General features: G+C 35.8%; 3 protein-coding genes and 1 long non-coding RNA gene across 4 annotated transcripts; 3 read left to right on the top strand and 1 right to left on the bottom strand.

Moving 5' to 3' along the window:
• Positions 1-1,936: 1,936 nt before the first annotated feature.
• LOC117125935 (probable WRKY transcription factor 61) lies at positions 1,937-3,140 on the top strand. The gene is made up of 2 exons (XM_033272913.1): positions 1,937-2,050; positions 2,529-3,140. Exons 1-2 carry the CDS (start codon positions 1,937-1,939, stop codon positions 3,138-3,140), a joined length of 726 nt encoding a protein of 241 aa, XP_033128804.1.
• A 4,500-nt stretch (positions 3,141-7,640) lies between these two features.
• LOC103872691 (probable WRKY transcription factor 61) lies at positions 7,641-9,416 on the top strand. Its single transcript, XM_033273077.1, has 2 exons — positions 7,641-8,264; positions 8,359-9,416. The coding sequence occupies exons 1-2, from the start codon at positions 8,151-8,153 to the stop codon at positions 9,118-9,120; spliced, it is 876 nt and encodes a 291-aa protein (XP_033128968.1). The 5' UTR covers positions 7,641-8,150; the 3' UTR covers positions 9,121-9,416.
• A 242-nt stretch (positions 9,417-9,658) lies between these two features.
• LOC103872693 (isochorismate synthase 2, chloroplastic) lies at positions 9,659-17,058 on the top strand. The gene is made up of 15 exons (XM_009151124.2): positions 9,659-11,911; positions 12,012-12,200; positions 14,235-14,479; positions 14,566-14,683; positions 14,758-14,874; positions 14,973-15,119; positions 15,204-15,278; positions 15,377-15,445; positions 15,571-15,689; positions 15,766-15,823; positions 16,011-16,121; positions 16,242-16,326; positions 16,460-16,557; positions 16,663-16,755; positions 16,844-17,058. Exons 1-15 carry the CDS (start codon positions 11,786-11,788, stop codon positions 16,883-16,885), a joined length of 1,692 nt encoding a protein of 563 aa, XP_009149372.1. The 5' UTR covers positions 9,659-11,785; the 3' UTR covers positions 16,886-17,058.
• On the bottom strand, positions 12,339-14,194 carry LOC103872692. Its single transcript, XR_001958885.2, has 2 exons — positions 12,640-14,194; positions 12,339-12,502 (listed from the first exon to the last, which is right to left on the bottom strand). It is a non-coding gene; the product is annotated as an uncharacterized LOC103872692 (long non-coding RNA).
• Positions 17,059-17,679: the final 621 nt, after the last annotated feature.

The following is a 17,679-nucleotide window of genomic DNA, read 5'->3' on the forward strand; positions in this document are numbered from 1 at the left end:
TTGGTATTTGTTTAGAAGAAAAAATAAGAATTTATTTCAGTTTGGTCGTACTTTGTTATGTAACTTTTTGTTTAGTTCAATTAGATTGGCTGTTGACCTTTCAAGATTTCAGAGTTGCGTGCTTGTTTTTCTGTTGGTATGAAACGTTGCAGCAAAAAAAAATGTGTACAGAGAAAATGTAAAACTATATAGTCTAAGTACATTTATGTACAATGCTTTTACTTGTCTACAAAGCTCTTTTAAAATGATAATTACTATTAATTATAATTTTGATTAAAAATACTGATAATTACTATTAATTTATAATTTTGGAGAAGTCGTTAAATTAAAGCAGGATATTTTATTTTTTTCATATTATAGAAGCTATATGTTTGAGATAAATTTCCGTAGGCTTTTTATATTATATAGAAATGATATACTCCGAATATCTATCTTATTAAAACTCAAGTACAAAATTGGAGTGTTTGGAGACTTGAATAGGACTTTTAAAAATTTGGAGTGTTTGGTAACATGGATTGCAGTCTTTTAAAAAAAAATATTTTTGTTTGAAAACAAGTATAGTAGTATTAAGAAAAAAAAGTAATGGGCTTATGTTTTTTTAAAAAATTGAAAGTTATCTAGGCCACTTTTAAAATATACCAAAATGGGTCAATCTAATTCCCTAAAAATTTTTTTTCTAAACTAACCATAAAACAAAATTTAAACTTTATATACATATTTCAAATCAAAATAATAATTCAAATTTGATTTATATCAAAAATTGATTCAAAAATATACATATATTCAAAAATGGATTTTTACTAAACTATTTTTCAATAACCATTATAAAAAAATATTGTCAATATATATAAGAAAAATATAATACAAAGCCCAATTTGAAATACCAACTCAAATTATGGTTTTCATATTTCATATTAAGTTTTAAAAATATAATATATGTAATTATTTATATGATGGTATGTATAAAATACTATTAATTATATGATTACTTATATGATGGTACATATAAAATACGATTAATTATATGATGATAAAATACGATATATAATAATGACTAGGGATGGGCTTTTGGATACCCATACGGGTTTAGTTCTGATCGGTTTGTATTTTGAGTTTTCGGGGTCAAAGATTTCAGCCTTATTAGAATGTTTCTAAATTTTTGTTTGAGTTCGATTTGGATCTTTGCGGGTTTGGGTTTGGATAACTAATTTAAATTATTTTTAAAGTCTTAAATCATTATATATTTTAAATTTCTCAAAATGTATAAATAAAATAATATATTACGTATAAATTTGAATAACATATGTCATAATACTTAAGCTTAACATATCAATTGGCTTGATTTAAAATTTTGGATACGAAATCAATAATTATTTTAAGTATTTTTGGAGATTTGAGTATACTTTAACTATTTCAGATATTTACTTTTGACTATCTATATATATTTTCAAGTATTTAAACCAATTTAAAAGTATCATTTTTGATGTTTTATATACGTTAAATCTAAAAATAATTAATATATATAAGTATATAAATCTATTTTTAGATAAATTCGGATACCCAAATACTTCGGTTCGGATCAGATTCGGTTCTCTAAATAACAAAATTTTGAATAATTAGAATATTTAATCAATTTATGTTTGGGTTTGGTACTATATCTTTGGATCGGTATCGGTTATGTTCCTCGGATTCATTTTTCCAAATCCTAATAATTACATGAAAAACAAATATCAACATATTTTTCAAAATATACACCCGCGCGCCTGCGCGGGTCAAAATCTAGTTATTATTAATATAAGAAACTTGCATGTTTTGTCAATTATTTAATTGGTGTAGTCAAAGGATGTATACGTTGGCAGGTTGATATATAGAAATGGGAATAAACAGTTCCCCAAAAAAATACGAGAGCTTACAAAAATAATATCAAAGGAGAATAATGGAGAAGGATGATTTCTTGAAGAGTCGTCATGGAGGAGAAGAAAGACATGCGGAGATGAGAAAACTCGATGCATCTCACGATGATCCTCATCAAGATATTATAAGATCCAAGGTATCATCTTAACATTTTACCCAAAAAAAAGATCCAAGGTATCATATAATTTATTTTTGTGCAATTCTAAATGCATAAATCAATTAAATCTTGGAAGATTTCACAAATTTCTTGGTTAATGGTTTGTTCTTTATCCAAAATCATTAGTCACTGATTTGTCTTAATCAAGCTTATCTTGAATTCTTAAATTTTAGTTAGCTTGTTCTGCGAATTTCTTAATTTTAGTTTTGTCTTTTAAAATTTTTTTTTTTTTTGTCTTTTCTGTTTTGATGATAAGTTTTCTTTGTTGAATCGAGTTGCATATATTTTTCCAAACTAATTAGATTATCTCTTCTATACCAGATAAAATTTGCACATATATATATTAACAACAATAATGAGAAAGAAAGTAAACATACGCATCAAATAAATTGAGGAGAAACTAACCAATTGATAGATAAATATTTTGATTTGTCATATTAATGTATGATGAGATCAGCTGGACTCAACTAAAGTCGAAATCGAGGAGGCTAGAGAGGAAAATCGAATTCTAAAGTCATCCTTGAGCAGGATAAAAAAGGAGTTTGAAGTTCTTCAAACACAATACAATCAATTAACGGTACAACATGAAGACCTTAATAAGTTCTCAACAAAGGGCCATCATCAAGACAAAAACGAAGATGAAGAAAAAGAAAGAATTAGCGAGCGCGACGAACTTGTCTTGTTGAGCTTAGGTACACGCTTAAAATCGCCAGTTCCAAGTGTTTCAGTAACGAACAAAGAAGAAAAAACGAAAGATTTCATGGATGAAACCGGTGATGAAAAAAACATTGATGAACATAAAAGAAGTAGTTATCAAGGATTAAGTCTGGGATTTGAATACAAAGATTTGAGTAATCCTACTGAGAAGTTTGAGATTGGCCATAATCAAGCAAATACGTCCTTGGTAGTTAGTAACAAGACTAAGATACCGTCAGAAAATAGTTTTGGGTTTAAGAATGATGGAGATGATCATGAAGATGAAGAAGAGCTTTTGCCTCAAAACCTTGTTAAGAAAGCTAGGGTTTCTGTGAGGTCAAGATGTGAGACAACTATTAGATATAGAAAGTAGATCAATCACTAACGTTCATATTCTTGTCCATAATGTCGTATATTCTAAACTTCCTTTCTTGTACATGATATACTCTGTATATATCAGAGCTTTCCTCTATCAATAAGACATACGATTCCAATACCCAATATGGTATCAGAGCAAGGCTCTTGATTTTTTTTTCCGCCGCCCACACTTCTTCTTCTCTGTTCTTTCTTCTTCTTCAATCTCCTCTCTGTTTCTTTTTGCTCTCTGTTTCTAATCATGTCTACATCTAGTGAGCAACATGTCTCTGTTTCCACCTCTGTTTACAATGCTAGCGATCCAGCTTCAACTCTTCTCTCCATCAACATGTCGAACATTACCAAGCTATCCAATCTCAACTACATCATGTGGAGCAGACAAATCAAAGCTTTACTTGAGGGACACGAGCTTCATGGTTTCATCGATGAAACAACTATCACTCCAACACCTACCATACTCATCGATGGACAAACAACAACCAACCCGGATTATGCTCCATGGCGACGACAAGATCGTCTTCTCTACAGTGCCATCATTGGATCCATCTCATTACCGATCCAACCTCTGGTTTCCATGGCGACTACCACATCTGAAGTGTGGACCATCTTGGCAACGACATTCGGAAAACCCACCAGAGGGCACATACTACAATTAAAGCATCAGATCCGTACGAGTGTTAAAGGTACAAGCACCATTACTGAGTATCTTCGTTCCATCAAAACCAAAGCAGATGACTTAGCTCTTCTCGGGAAGCCTCTGGATCCTGAAGATCTAACCGAGCAAATACTTGCTGGCTTGGGTGAAGAATACAAACCAGAGATTGACGCAGTCAACGGCCGTGATACGCCAATAGCTTTTCATGAACTCCACGAACGCTTACTCAATCGTGAGGCCATGATCCTTTGCAAGGAACCAGCTGCAGCGACACAAACTCCCATCACTGCCAATGCAACTCAAACTCAGGCACAACAGAACACTTGGCGTCCACACCAAAGAAACAACAACCCGCGGTTCTACAACAACAACAACCGAAACTTCAACAACAACAATCGCCAGTCCAAGCCATATCTTGGAAGATGTCAAGCATGTGGGACACAAGGTCACACTGCCAAAAATTGTCCGGAGTTTAGAATCATACGTGGTGGATCTCAACAGCAACAATCAAGTCAACAACAACATTGGCAGAACATGCCATATGGAAACGCGTATCAACCAAACCAACAACAGCAGTGGCATCCTCGGGCAAATGCAGCCATGATGACAGGCGACACATCTACATGGTTACTAGATTCCGGTGCTTCCCACCACATGACATCAGACCTTGCGAATTTGTCCTTACATGCTCCTTACAATGGAGGCGATGATGTCTTACTTGGAGATGGTTCTGGTCTATCCATCTCTCATACTGGTTCTTTATCTCTTCCCTCTCTCAAATATCCTTTTTTATTAAATAATGTTCTCTATGTTCCATCCTTAGATAAGAATCTCATCTCAGTTTTTCAGTTATGTTCAGCTAATAATGTTTCTGTAACCTTTACGCCAACATATTTCCAGGTCCAAGATCTGACTACGGGGGTGCTTCGTCTTCAAGGAACACCTAAAGATGGAATGTACCAGTGGCCAAGTCGGAATCATGCCAAGTCTCCATCTCTGTCTTATGCTTCGGCTATTAGAACTACTCTATCTGATTGGCACTCTAGATTAGGCCACCCTGCTTTTTCTATTCTTCAAACTATGGTTTCTTCTTATGATTTGCCGATTTCCTCTAAGGCTTTATTAAACAAACCTTGCACTGCTTGTTCCATTAATAAAATGCATAAACTACCTTTTGCAACTTCTACTCTTGTCTCTACTTGTCCATTAGATATAGTTTTCTCTGATGTGTGGTCCTCTCCATTGATTTCTATAGATGGTTTCAAGTACTATGTTATTTTTGTTGATCATTTTACCCGATATACGTGGCTTTATCCGTTAAAACAAAAATCTCAGGTTCTTGATGTTTTTACGAGATTCAAAGCATTGGTTGAAAATCGATTTCAAACCAAGCTGAGAACTCTTTATACAGATAATGGGGGAGAGTTTATTGCTTTAAAATCATTTTTATCAATTCATGGAATTTCTCATTTTACAACTCCTCCTCATACGCCGGAACACAATGGTATAGCTGAACGACACCATAGGCATATTGTCGAAACCGGCTTATCATTGCTGTCTCATGCTTCCATGCCTAAGTCATATTGGACCTATGCTTTAGCAACGGCTGTATATCTTATAAACCGAATGCCCACTCCAAACCTGTCTTTAAAATCTCCTTTTCAAATACTTTTTGGGCAAACTCCTAATTTTTCAAAACTTCGTATCTTTGGGTGCTTATGTTTTCCATGGTTAAGACCATATGCTTCTCATAAACTAGATCCGAGGTCCACACCATGTGTCTTTCTTGGTTACTCAACAACCCAAAGTGCTTATTTCTGTTTAGATAGAACCACTTCTCGCATCTACACATCTAGACATGTTGTCTTTCATGAGTATGTCTATCCCTTTGCTTTGCCTAACCCTCTAACTACTTCTTCTAGTGATGATGATACAGCAGATGCACCAACCTCGTCAATGCCAGCAGTGACAGTGATACCGTTACGAACCTCTCCTGCTCAGACCACAACTTCTCCATCGGTTGCAACAAATCAACCTGAACAGCCTGATCCAGCTTCAGCTCAATCATTGTCAAGTGCGACCACCTCTCCTGTCATTGTCACGACCCAGGAACAATCACCTATCCCCTCTACGTCATCACCAACAGCTGCAGTCAATACTGAAGCCACATCGGTTCCGAACACCACAACTCCACCACCGGCTCCAACTAGAGTATCCACTCGCCAGAGAAAACCAGTCAACAAACTTAATCTATGCACCACAGTCACTCCTTTCCTGGACAAAATTCCCACATCTGTAGCCGAAGCTCTCAAAGATCCTCGGTGGCGAAAAGCAATGGCTGAGGAAATAAATGCTCAACTAGAGAACAGAACGTGGGTTCTAGTCTCCTCTGTTGTTGCACACAATATTGTTGGGTGTCGATGGATATTTACTATCAAACGGAATGCTGATGGATCTGTCCAACGTTACAAAGCGAGGCTTGTAGCTAAAGGTTTCAGTCAGCGACCAGGGCTTGATTATCATGACACTTTTAGTCCAGTCGTGAAACCAGCAACCATCCGACTTGTTCTCAGTGTTGCCGTGTCTAGCAACTGGCAAATGAGACAATTTGATGTTAACCATGCTTTCTTGCAGGGACATCTTACTGATGAAGTTTACATGATGCAGCCACCAGGCTTCGTAGACAAGGATAATCCCACTGCTGTCTGCAAACTACGAAAAGCTGTATATGGTTTAAAACAAGCCCCACGGGCTTGGTATAATGAACTTAAAACTTATCTTCTCTCTTGTGGTTTCAGGAACTCATATGCGGATGCTAGTCTTTTCATCTACAACTCCAATGGAGTCTTGATGTATATGCTGGTCTACGTTGATGATATCATTCTCACCGGCAATAACACTGATCACATAAACAGATTTGTTCAATCCTTCTCTCAGCGTTTTTCTCTTAAAGATCTTGGCAGTTTATCATATTTTCTTGGTATTGAAGCAACTCATACATCTACTGGTCTGTTACTTACACAAAAACGTTACATTGCAGATTTACTTCACCGGAACAACATGACTAATGCCAAGACAGTAGCTACACCGATGTGTTCCACCGAGCAGCTCACGCTCAAGTCTGGCCACCCGCTTGATGATCCTAAACAGTTTAGAGCAGTAGTTGGAAGTCTTCAATACTTGTCTCTAACAAGACCCGACATTTCTTTTGCGGTCAACAGAATGTCTCAGTACATGCATCAACCCACAGATGAGCACTGGACAGCAGTCAAAAGAATTTTGCGCTACCTATCCGGAACCATCTCTCAAGGTGTCTTCTTCCCGCGCCACAACACTCCATCTCTTCATGCCTTCACTGACGCTGATTGGGCTGGCAATAAGGACGATTACACGTCCACTGGAGCTTACATTGTCTACTACGGGAGACATCCTATTGCATGGTCATCAAAGAAGCAAACAGGAGTTGCAAGGTCTTCAACAGAAGCAGAATATCGCTCGATTGCTTCAACAACAGCCGAGGTGTGTTGGTTGATCTCTCTGCTCAGTGAACTTGGTCTCCGCAGCACAATCAAACCTACAATATACTGTGATAATATTGGAGCAACCTACCTAGCTGCCAACCCGGTTTTTCACTCTAGAATGAAGCATTTGGCACTTGATTATCATTTTGTTCGAAATCATGTTCAGTCTGGTCATCTGCGCGTCTCACACGTCTCATCCGCGGACCAGCTCGCTGACGCCCTCACTAAACCTCTTCCACGTCCACGCTTCAACAGCTTGTGCATCAAGATTGGACTCACCAATGGCGGTCCATCTTGAGGGGGCATATTAGATATAGAAAGTAGATCAATCACTAACGTTCATATTCTTGTCCATAATGTCGTATATTCTAAACTTCCTTTCTTGTACATGATATACTCTGTATATATCAGAGCTTTCCTCTATCAATAAGACATACGATTCCAATACCCAATAACAACGACGGTTAGTACAATATCTTCACATGTAATACTAACATATATATTCAAAAAAACAAAAAAATACTAACATATATAGTATAATCATTGGTCCTAAAAAAAATTCAAATTTGTGATCGTGTATATATATAATGTATGTATAAACAAAAATATCATCATTCAACTAAATGTAAGTAGTCACTATAACTAGTTGACGAGTTGACTACTAAATTATCGTTAATAGTCTTTAAGCTTTAAGCTATTTCAGAAAGAAAACTTAATTAGTTCACATCTTGAATTTTAAAAGCAAAATTTTCATTTTCTATGAAAAGGCATTTAACGTTTGGCCTTTTTCTTTTATAAAGACTTTTGTTTTCTTGGGTTTGTGTTTGTGTAGATGAACGATGGATGTCAATGGAGGAAATATGGCCAGAAAATAGCTAAAGGTAATCCATGTCCACGAGCTTACTATCGTTGTACCATTGCACCTTCTTGTCCCGTAAGAAAACAAGTAATTAAACCTAAACTCATAACTCCAAATCATTATATAAACACTAATACATATATGTTTTCAAAGTAGCCATAACAATTTATCCCTTATTTAGGTACAGAGATGTTCAGAAGATATGTCTATTCTTATCTCAACTTACGAAGGAACACACAACCATCCACTTCCACTGTCAGCAACCGCAATGGCCTCCGCCACTTCAGCCGCAGCCTCCATGCTCCTCTCCGGAGCTTCCTCCTCCTCCTCGGCCGCCGCAGCTGATCTTCATGGCCTAAACTTCTCCCTCTCCGGCAATAGCAACATTCCAAAACCTAAATCACCGTTCCTCCAAACCTCTTCTTCAGGCCACCCAACCGTTACTCTCGACCTCACAACCTCCTCCTCGTCGCAGCAACCATTCTTATCAATGCTTAATAGGTTCAGTGCTCCTCCTAGTAATGTCTCAAGATCTAATAGCTATCCTTCAACCAATCTCAACTTCTCAAACAGCACTAACACACTGATGAATTGGGGTGGTGTTGGTAATCGCAATGAGCAATACCGTGCAGCTTACGGCAACATTAGCACCCTTCAGCAATCACCATACCACCATGTGATTCAAACCCGAATTGCCGGGTCATCTTTGGACCCATTTGGAAGGTCGTCTTCATATTCACCACATCCTACACAAACCAATCTTGATTACGTTGGAATCAAGAGTATTACTCATCAAGTGCAATATTTACCGGCGGAAACAATCAAAGCCATTACGACAAATTCAAATTTCCAGTCGGCTCTTGCTACTGCTCTATCTTCCATTATGGGCACAGATGTAAAAATGGATAATGTGACTAGAAATGAAGCTGAGAAGAGCCCTTGAAGGAAGTGCTCTATACATGTTCTTCTATATATGTTCCCAGTACATTGGGATCTAGGGCATTTATACTTTGGTTGTTAAGTTATTATTTTAATATGTTGTTTGAGCTTCTGGAAGTTATGTGTACATATGAAACTTCTTTTGTGAAAAATTTACATATCAAACTTAAAACGAATAAGTGTGTACGGTTGGTTCCATGCTAGGTTTTATATTGTTAAAAGCATAAAATACAGTTCATGAGCCTCGCAACTATGTTATGGTTCAAACTGATGTTTCTTCTGCGTTTTAAATCTGAAATCCTCTAGCTTCTTCTTTGTTTAATTGTAAAAAGTCTTACTACAATTTAAATAAAAACTAGAAAGTCTTAACACCTTTTCCACCCCCAAAGAAAATTTAACACCCATTTTATAAGTATCTTTCAGATAGTATGAAATATTATATTATTCATTTGGTAATGATCAGTGAATCCACATCATAATCATGTCCAAGTACAAAAATTACAAGAAAATATGATCTCTATTATTTTGGTTAACAATATGATTAGTAAAAACTAGGTTAAACCACTTTACGTCTATACCATATATCTTGATCGTGTATCTTCTCGACAATGTCCAGATAATCTCTTTCTCTTTACGGCCTTGTCCGCACACAAAATGTTACATCTGTCTTTTTGTCAAGAATTATTTTTCCAAACAAAAGCAAAAAAGTGATTATCTAAAAGTGGTTCATTTGACCTAAGCTTATACTCAACAGTGGTCTTGAGCATAGCCAAGTGAAGCATTGGATTCAGGTTCCCAATTTTTTTTTAAAAGTTCATTTTGAAAAGGCCCTAATATTTCAGAGACGCCCCTGCTTATACTCTTAATGGTTTGTCACCGTCACCACTCACCGGTGTCATTGTTCGGATACATATACGGGTAGGTGTATGAGATGTGGAAGGGGAAAAAAGCTTACAATGTTGCTTACCAGAACGCTATTCGTCCACAAGTTATTTTTTTCTTTAGCCACTACAACACAAATATCCAAAGTGTGGTCATGTACCACTTCAAATTAATTTTCTTTACATGTTTCAATAAATTCTATAGTCCTATTTTTTCACTGATAATTATTTATCTTCAAAATAAGAGATATGAAACTACGAATCCAAGTTGTTTTGGTCTAGTAGTGAAAGGATTCCAGCTGGAATTTCTATCATGCATTTCGAGTAGTATTAACTATTTAGCGGTATTTCAAATAGATTTAACCGTTCGCACATATTTTGCAAGACTTCTTAGAATTATTTTTGGATGTAGAGATGTTATAAAAAAAATAAAAATAAAAAAACTATGAACTTATGAGAGACAGCTTGAAAAGATGAAAAAGCGTCAATGATTGAGCAAGTGGTTGTGAGATAATCAACACTGATCACCACCCATATTTACCAATAACAAGGTACACTCGTGTTTTCGTATTTTCGTGTTCCTCGTGGTGGTCCTTCCAGAAACTATAAAAAACTGAATTTATAAATGTTTATAGAATAAGGATTATAAACGGTATATAATTCTAGTTTTAACTTTCTATTTTTAAACCTAAGTTTGGTTTTGAGCTGTACAACAGCTTGTTTTGTACACTATAATTTCAAATGGTACAAATTTGTGTGGTCAATTCGTTTGTTTATTCCTATACGATCTTTGTTTCATAATAATTGTTTTCAATTTTCTTTTCTTTAACATTTTTTTTTGTTTTGTTGTTTAATAAAGATTTCAAATAAAATATTATTGTTTTTCTTATTAAATCGAGAGACATTTGTATACCAATATAAATGTATGTGTGTTAGTTAGACGAATACAAATTTAAATATGTACAAATTGTCCATAAACAACACTATAATTCTGAAAGATAACTATTATAACCTAACCAGCCAAACAGTTGCATGCAGTTTGAGACTTTGAGTGAGAATAAGTTGAATAACTACGAATATATAAGAATTTTATCCAGTATATATATATAGTTTAGGGACCAACTCATACTAGGTTTTAGAGAACCACGTAGCTAAACCTGGTGGTAGAAAGAGAATTTAGGACAACGTTCGAGTCCCATAAATTAAGCTGTCACTTGATTCACGAAAATGAGATCATGTTTTAAGTTTCACTGGAAAATTTGGGATTAACAAGTTGTCGGTATTGTTCTTCTCAAAAGATTAGTTGAGTTTCAGCCCATATATCCCTTAAATTAAAAGGAAAAAAAAATCTCATCATGTGTATATCAAAGAAGATCATGACTTTGTTCGAACGATTATCTAACCCACCAAGTATATTTGACAATGACGACGAACGGTGGTCACGCATATCGTGGTGAATTATTTCTTAGTGGATCTAATCTAATCCAAAGATTTCATTACCAATATATTAGGGAAACATTTTAAATAACATTTATATACATACTTTAGACATAAGTCTATAATGTCTTTCGGAATCACCAAGTTTTGCTGAAAATTTAAAATGAAACTTTAACTTAACACGGTCCCCGTTTCACGATCACTGTTAATTAATTTGTATTTCTTACGTGAGGGTCATGCCACCTATAAATTCAGACAAAGACATACCAATGCACACACTTCAACTCTCACTGTCTTTCATAACAAAATCATTATTACCAACATCTAGCTTATCATTCTCTCTAGTCTCTAATGGCATCGCTGCACTGTTCATCTTATTTTCTGGGCACAAATCTTACAAAACAAAACTCCGTTGCGATCTTCCAAAGCTACTCTCCAACCTCATTCACCAAGCTTGCCTCTCGTGTCTCTCGCCAGGTTCTTCTTCTTTTCTCCAAAATCTTTCACTTGTTGCGTTTCACTGTATATATATATATATACACGTAATGAACGAATACAAACCATCGGCATGAAACAGAGGTTCCTACTCTGCTCGCTGGCCATGAACGGGTGTGAGGCTGACCATAAAGAGCCACTTGGCACGGTAGAGACAAGAACTCTATCCACGGTTACGTCACCGGCTATTGCGACGGAGAAGCTGATAACCGCCGTCTCTAACCTTAAAACGGAACCGCCTTCGTTCTCATCCGGCATCATCCGATTACAGGTACGTAATAGTTTTCTTCATACTTACGCCACGTGGAGATCCAGCATTGGTATGTGTGATGTTAGAGCATGATTAACCCACAAACTCTATTGGGTCTCTTAATGAATATTTTACTAATTAAATATAATTAAGAACTTGTTTAAGAAACACCTTGATTCATACCCTCCAATTAGTTTCTTATTTAGGGGTTCTTAGAAAAATGTTGTTTTTTGTTGCTCAAAAAAACAAGACCAAACAATGCATACCAAGCAAAGCATTCAAGACCAAACAAAAACAATCACCAATCTCATCCTCTACTTCTTCTGTTAAAACAAAAACAATCCCATGAGAGATGAGTAAACAAGTACACATTTTCAACGAGTATAAAGACACAAAGATCAAAACTTTCTGAATCTCAACCACAACAGATTATACAAACCAACGAGTATAGAGACATTACTCTTCTCTTTGGATGCTTGATCATGGGAGACGTCGGAGAACTGAATGCTGCTCCCAAAGACAAGCTATGTATCAATCGCAACACACGCAACCCAAAGCTTGACATAATCAAAACTCATATGCTTCAAAAGCTCCAATGTAATGTACAAATCTCTCGTTCAACATGTTTAAAGAAAGATGACAGAAAGTAAGCAACTTTTGTCTGAATTTGAGCAAATAAACAGAGCTAAAGAGACTTTAAAGTAAAAAGCAAACTGAAGTAAACATTACAATACAAGTACGAAACAGAACTTTCACCATATCTGTCTGTTACAACATCAACAAGAAAAAAAAGAAACTACAGATTTAAGGTATATAAAACCCCTAATTTACAGAGTTTCTAAGTACCTTTAATTCATACAAACAACGAAAACAGAGAGATACCCAGAAGAGAATCAACCGGTGTAGATGTGTAGATTGACGGCGATGATCAAAATGGAGTAAATCTCGAAGTAAGATGAGAGTGTGAACAGCTATGGCTTTTCCGTTGATTTTGAGATTACCGAAGTCTACTCCTCGGTTGGTTCGGGGCAGTGAGAAGAGAAGTCCAGGCGAGAGAATCACTAAGAGGATGACGCCGACGATAACCGGAGCCCAATCCGCCATTGTTGTCATGTAAAAGTGAAAAAGGTTACACCTTTTAGAGAGCGGTGGGTATAGAAAAGGACAGGAAGAGAGATGGAAGAATCTAGAGAGGACGAACGGCTACTCGCCGGAGCCGTGATGGGAGGCGTCGTCCACACGATCGTGGCCCCAATCGAGAGAGCCAAGCTCCTCCTTCAAACCCAAGAGAGCAATATCGGAATCGCAGAAGAAGGAGAGAAGTCGCGGAAGAGATGAAAGCCCAGAGGGAGACACGTGTGTCGTAAGACCCGTCTCTTGTAACTCCTAATTAAGAGACGTTTTTTCACATTGAAGCCAATTTCTTTTTTTTTTAATCCTAATAATACTAAGAGACAGACTTAAGAAACAGCGTTCATCATGCTCTTACTCTTGTCGTTTGCAAGAATCATTGAATGACTATTTAAAAATATTATTGTTAGAGGTAGGGGTCCGAATTTGAATTATTTTGCAATCATTGTTAAACTAAATTATATAATATTTTACAGAATAAATTATTGTATAAATAAGAAAATACAAAAAACATTTCTTTTATTAAATTTGAAAAATGCATTTCTTTTATTCAGTTTATAATTCTACAGTATTTTACAAAATAAGTTATTGTAAAAGTAATAAAATACCAAAAAGATATGTCTCTTATTCAATTTAAAATTCTACATTATTCTACAAAATAAATTATTGTAAAAGTAACAAAATACCAAAAATATTTATTTTATTCAGTTTGAAAAATATTTTTCTTTTCTTTTATTCAGTTTAAAATTCCACAGTATATTACAAAATAAATTATTGTAAAATATTATATTTATGTTTACGTCAAATTTGAAAACCTTATTAAACAACGGCTTGTTCCGTTCATTATATTCATAATCTTTCCCGCGCAAAATCAAAACAAAAACCATAACTTTTATAAGACCTTTTAAATCTTGTGGCCAACAGGTGCCCATTGACCAGACAATCGGTGCAATAGATTGGCTTCATGCGCAAGATGATGCTCTTCCTCGCAGTTTCTTTTCATGTCGCCGCAGCGACGCTGGCCGTCAAGATCTTCTCCAAGACTTGTCGAGCGAGAATGTGAACGGATCATCTGATCGTAATCCGGTCAGTGTTGCTGGAATCGGGTCTGCTGTATTTTTCCGTGATCTGAGGCCATTCTCTCATGATCACTGGAGATGTATCCGAAGGTATTTTCTTGATATTACAAGAACAGAGAAACTCGAGATGTTCATGAAAGTTTGATTCATTGTGTTGTTGTTTGGTGTCTTCTAAGGTTTCTGTCTTCGACGTCTCCTTTGATTCGTGCGTACGGTGGACTTCGGTTTGATCCTAGAGGAAAGATCGCTGTCGAATGGGAACAGTTTGGCTCTTTTTATTTCACAGTGCCTCAGGTATGATAATCTTGATTTCTTTCAAGAAAGTTTTTATTACCATTTTTTGATTGGTTGAATGATACTTTTCATAGGTCGAGTTTGCTGAGTTTGGGGAAAACTCAGTGCTGGCTGCAACTGTTGCTTGGGACGAGGAGATCTCATGGACGCTTGAAAATGCTATTGAAGCACTTCAGGAGACTATGCTTCAGGTTCACTATCCTTTGAAAACTCTGCTCCTTACTTGGCTTGTACATCAAAAATAAATAAAAAAAAGTCTTAGGATGATCTTTATACTTGGTTCAATCAGGTTTCTTCTGGAATAATGAGATTACGGAGAGAATCTTTAGGAGTTTCTGTTGTTAGCAAGAACCACGTTCCTAGTGAAGGAGCCTATTACCCTGCTGTAGCTAGTGCTCTGGAGATTATAAAGGCCAAAAATTCACCCCTAAGCAAGGTACTTTAGGAACCAACCATATATAAATCTTATTTTTTACTTTAATTCATTTATGAACCTGATGATTTTGGTTTTGGGAATCAGGTTGTGCTTGCACGCAGCACTAGAATCATTACTGATACCAATATTGATCCTATTGCTTGGTTAGCACGGTTGCAGGTGTATTTTCTTCCCTAGCCCATTATTTACTCTAATCACTTTCTGAGGTTATTGCCATTGTAAATGTTAAAATCTCAGCCTAATTATTAATACGACAGCGTGAAGGACAAGACGCGTATCAATTCTGTCTTCAGCCACTAGGTGCACCAGCATTTATAGGAAACACGGTAGGTTTACTTAAGTCTACAACCTTATAACTAAGTTATTGGTATACTCTGTTGTTTAGCTGCTGAGAAACAATGTGGAATCAGTGTTTTGGTTCTGAGTTCTGACATGTGTCTTTATGTAACAGCCTGAGAGGCTCTTCCACAGAAAACATCTAGGTGTCTGCAGCGAGGCTTTGGCTGCAACTAGGCCTAGAGGTGATTCAGCAGTTTCTGATATGGAAATAGAGCGTGACTTACTAACCAGGTCAATACTTTTATTGGATGCATGTTTAGAAGCTTATAGGTATGCTTGCTGATATCATTTGCAAATATTTTTGCAGTCCTAAAGACGATCTTGAGTTCTCCATCGTGCGAGAGAATATAAGAGAAAAACTAAAAGTATGTTTTCCATAAACCGCAGTTCCCTGCTTCAAGTAGAAGACTAGAATAATGCCTTTAGTATACATTTAGGCTCTTTAATAATTAAAATGACACTTGTTTCATGTAACAATCAGCTTTCTTTAGCAGAATCTTAGTATCCATGATCTAAGAAATGCTAGAACATGTTCCATCTTCTGCTTTGCAGGCTATATGTGACAGAGTAATTGTGAGGCCCCCAAAAACAGTGAGAAAGCTTGCAAGAGTACAACACCTTTATTCACAATTGGCAGGGCAGCTAAGAAGAGAAGATGATGAGGTTAGATAACGGTTTTGTATGGTTTAACATGTCATGTCCATCTAAATCACTTGATTTGTTGTGCTGCTTATTTGAATATATTTACAATTTACTCCAAAATATGGTTTTGTTTATTTTCAGTTTGACATCTTAACTGCTTTGCATCCAACGCCAGCTGTTTGTGGATGTCCAGTAGATGAAGCACGGATTTTGATTAAGCAAATTGGTAAAATATATGCTTTGATTCTTCTGCCATTATATAATTTTAGCACTAACATAGATGCTTACACTTAATGGGTTATGATAAGTTTTTCCTATGTACTGATATTTGATTCATATTCTTCTTCTTCTTTTTTCAGAGTCATTTGATAGAGGAATGTATGCTGGACCTGTTGGATACTTTGGTGGTGGAGAGAGTGAATTTTCTGTAGGCATAAGATCTGCTTTAGTCGAGAAGGTGAGTTTTTTTTACTTATAACAACTTTACTCAGTGTAAAAAGCTCACTGTTATGTCATTGCACTTATCTGATCTCTTCTTTATTTATTTTTGTGTGTTTCTCAGGGTCTTGGAGCATTGATCTATGCAGGAACAGGAATAGTTTCAGGAAGCGATTCATCCTCAGAGTGGAACGAGCTTGATCTTAAGATCTCTCAGGTGAGAAATTTTTGTTCTTTTAAGACATCAATGCAGTCTGTCTTTATGAAATCTGAACATATTGATATATATATGTGTGTTTCTGCAGTTCACTAAATCACTTGAACCAGCTTTGCAGCCTATCAACTAAAGAAATTCAAAGTGAGATTGTTTGGTAAATTAAGTTGCTATATTTAAATTGCTTTGTATCATTCATTGTGTGTTTGGTGCCAATCAATGTTGTAAACTAGAAGTAAATCCAATGATTCTGCATCAAGTTTAAATATTTTTGTTTAGCTATTTGTTGTCTAGTTTCTGACCAAAGATAAGCCTTTCAAAGTTCGTGTATGACGCACGTTATGATCCAAAGCTGACGTCCACAAGAGAAAATGACATTCTTTTTACAACAACAGAAGATAAAAATTACCGCTCCAAAACAAATACTTGTTTATTAGATGGTTAGCAAAGATCGAACGTAATCAGATTGTATCACCAATGCTAGTGATTGGGCTAATCCAATCAAAATTGATTTTATTTCTTATGAATTTATCAATAAGAAAAGAGAAAGATAGAATCCTTTTTGTTCCCCCTTATAATATAAAATGTGATCCAAAAGCTAATCTGCATTTTCCTCCTCCCATCAGGCATATCTCTTCTAGTTGTTCTTACAATCATATCTCACTATTAAATTAAATGCTTTATTCCTGTACCCATAGTCTAAAAGACACCTTTCTATTATGAGATTAATATAAATATTCTTTTACTAATCACTTGCAAGAATAATGAACAACTTGTTAGATGGGACTTAGTGTAAAACTTAAAATATACACATGAGTTTGGCAGTTATAGAAAGGTTCACGATAAATCTGTAATCAGTGATTCTTACAGCATAGTGATATATGTGCATGAAACATGGTCGGTCGATAGTAAAAAAAAAAGATAGTT

The sequence above is a fragment of the Brassica rapa genome, chromosome A06 (assembly GCF_000309985.2).
Source record: "Brassica rapa cultivar Chiifu-401-42 chromosome A06, CAAS_Brap_v3.01, whole genome shotgun sequence".
In the NCBI taxonomy this organism is placed as follows: domain Eukaryota; kingdom Viridiplantae; phylum Streptophyta; class Magnoliopsida; order Brassicales; family Brassicaceae; genus Brassica; species Brassica rapa.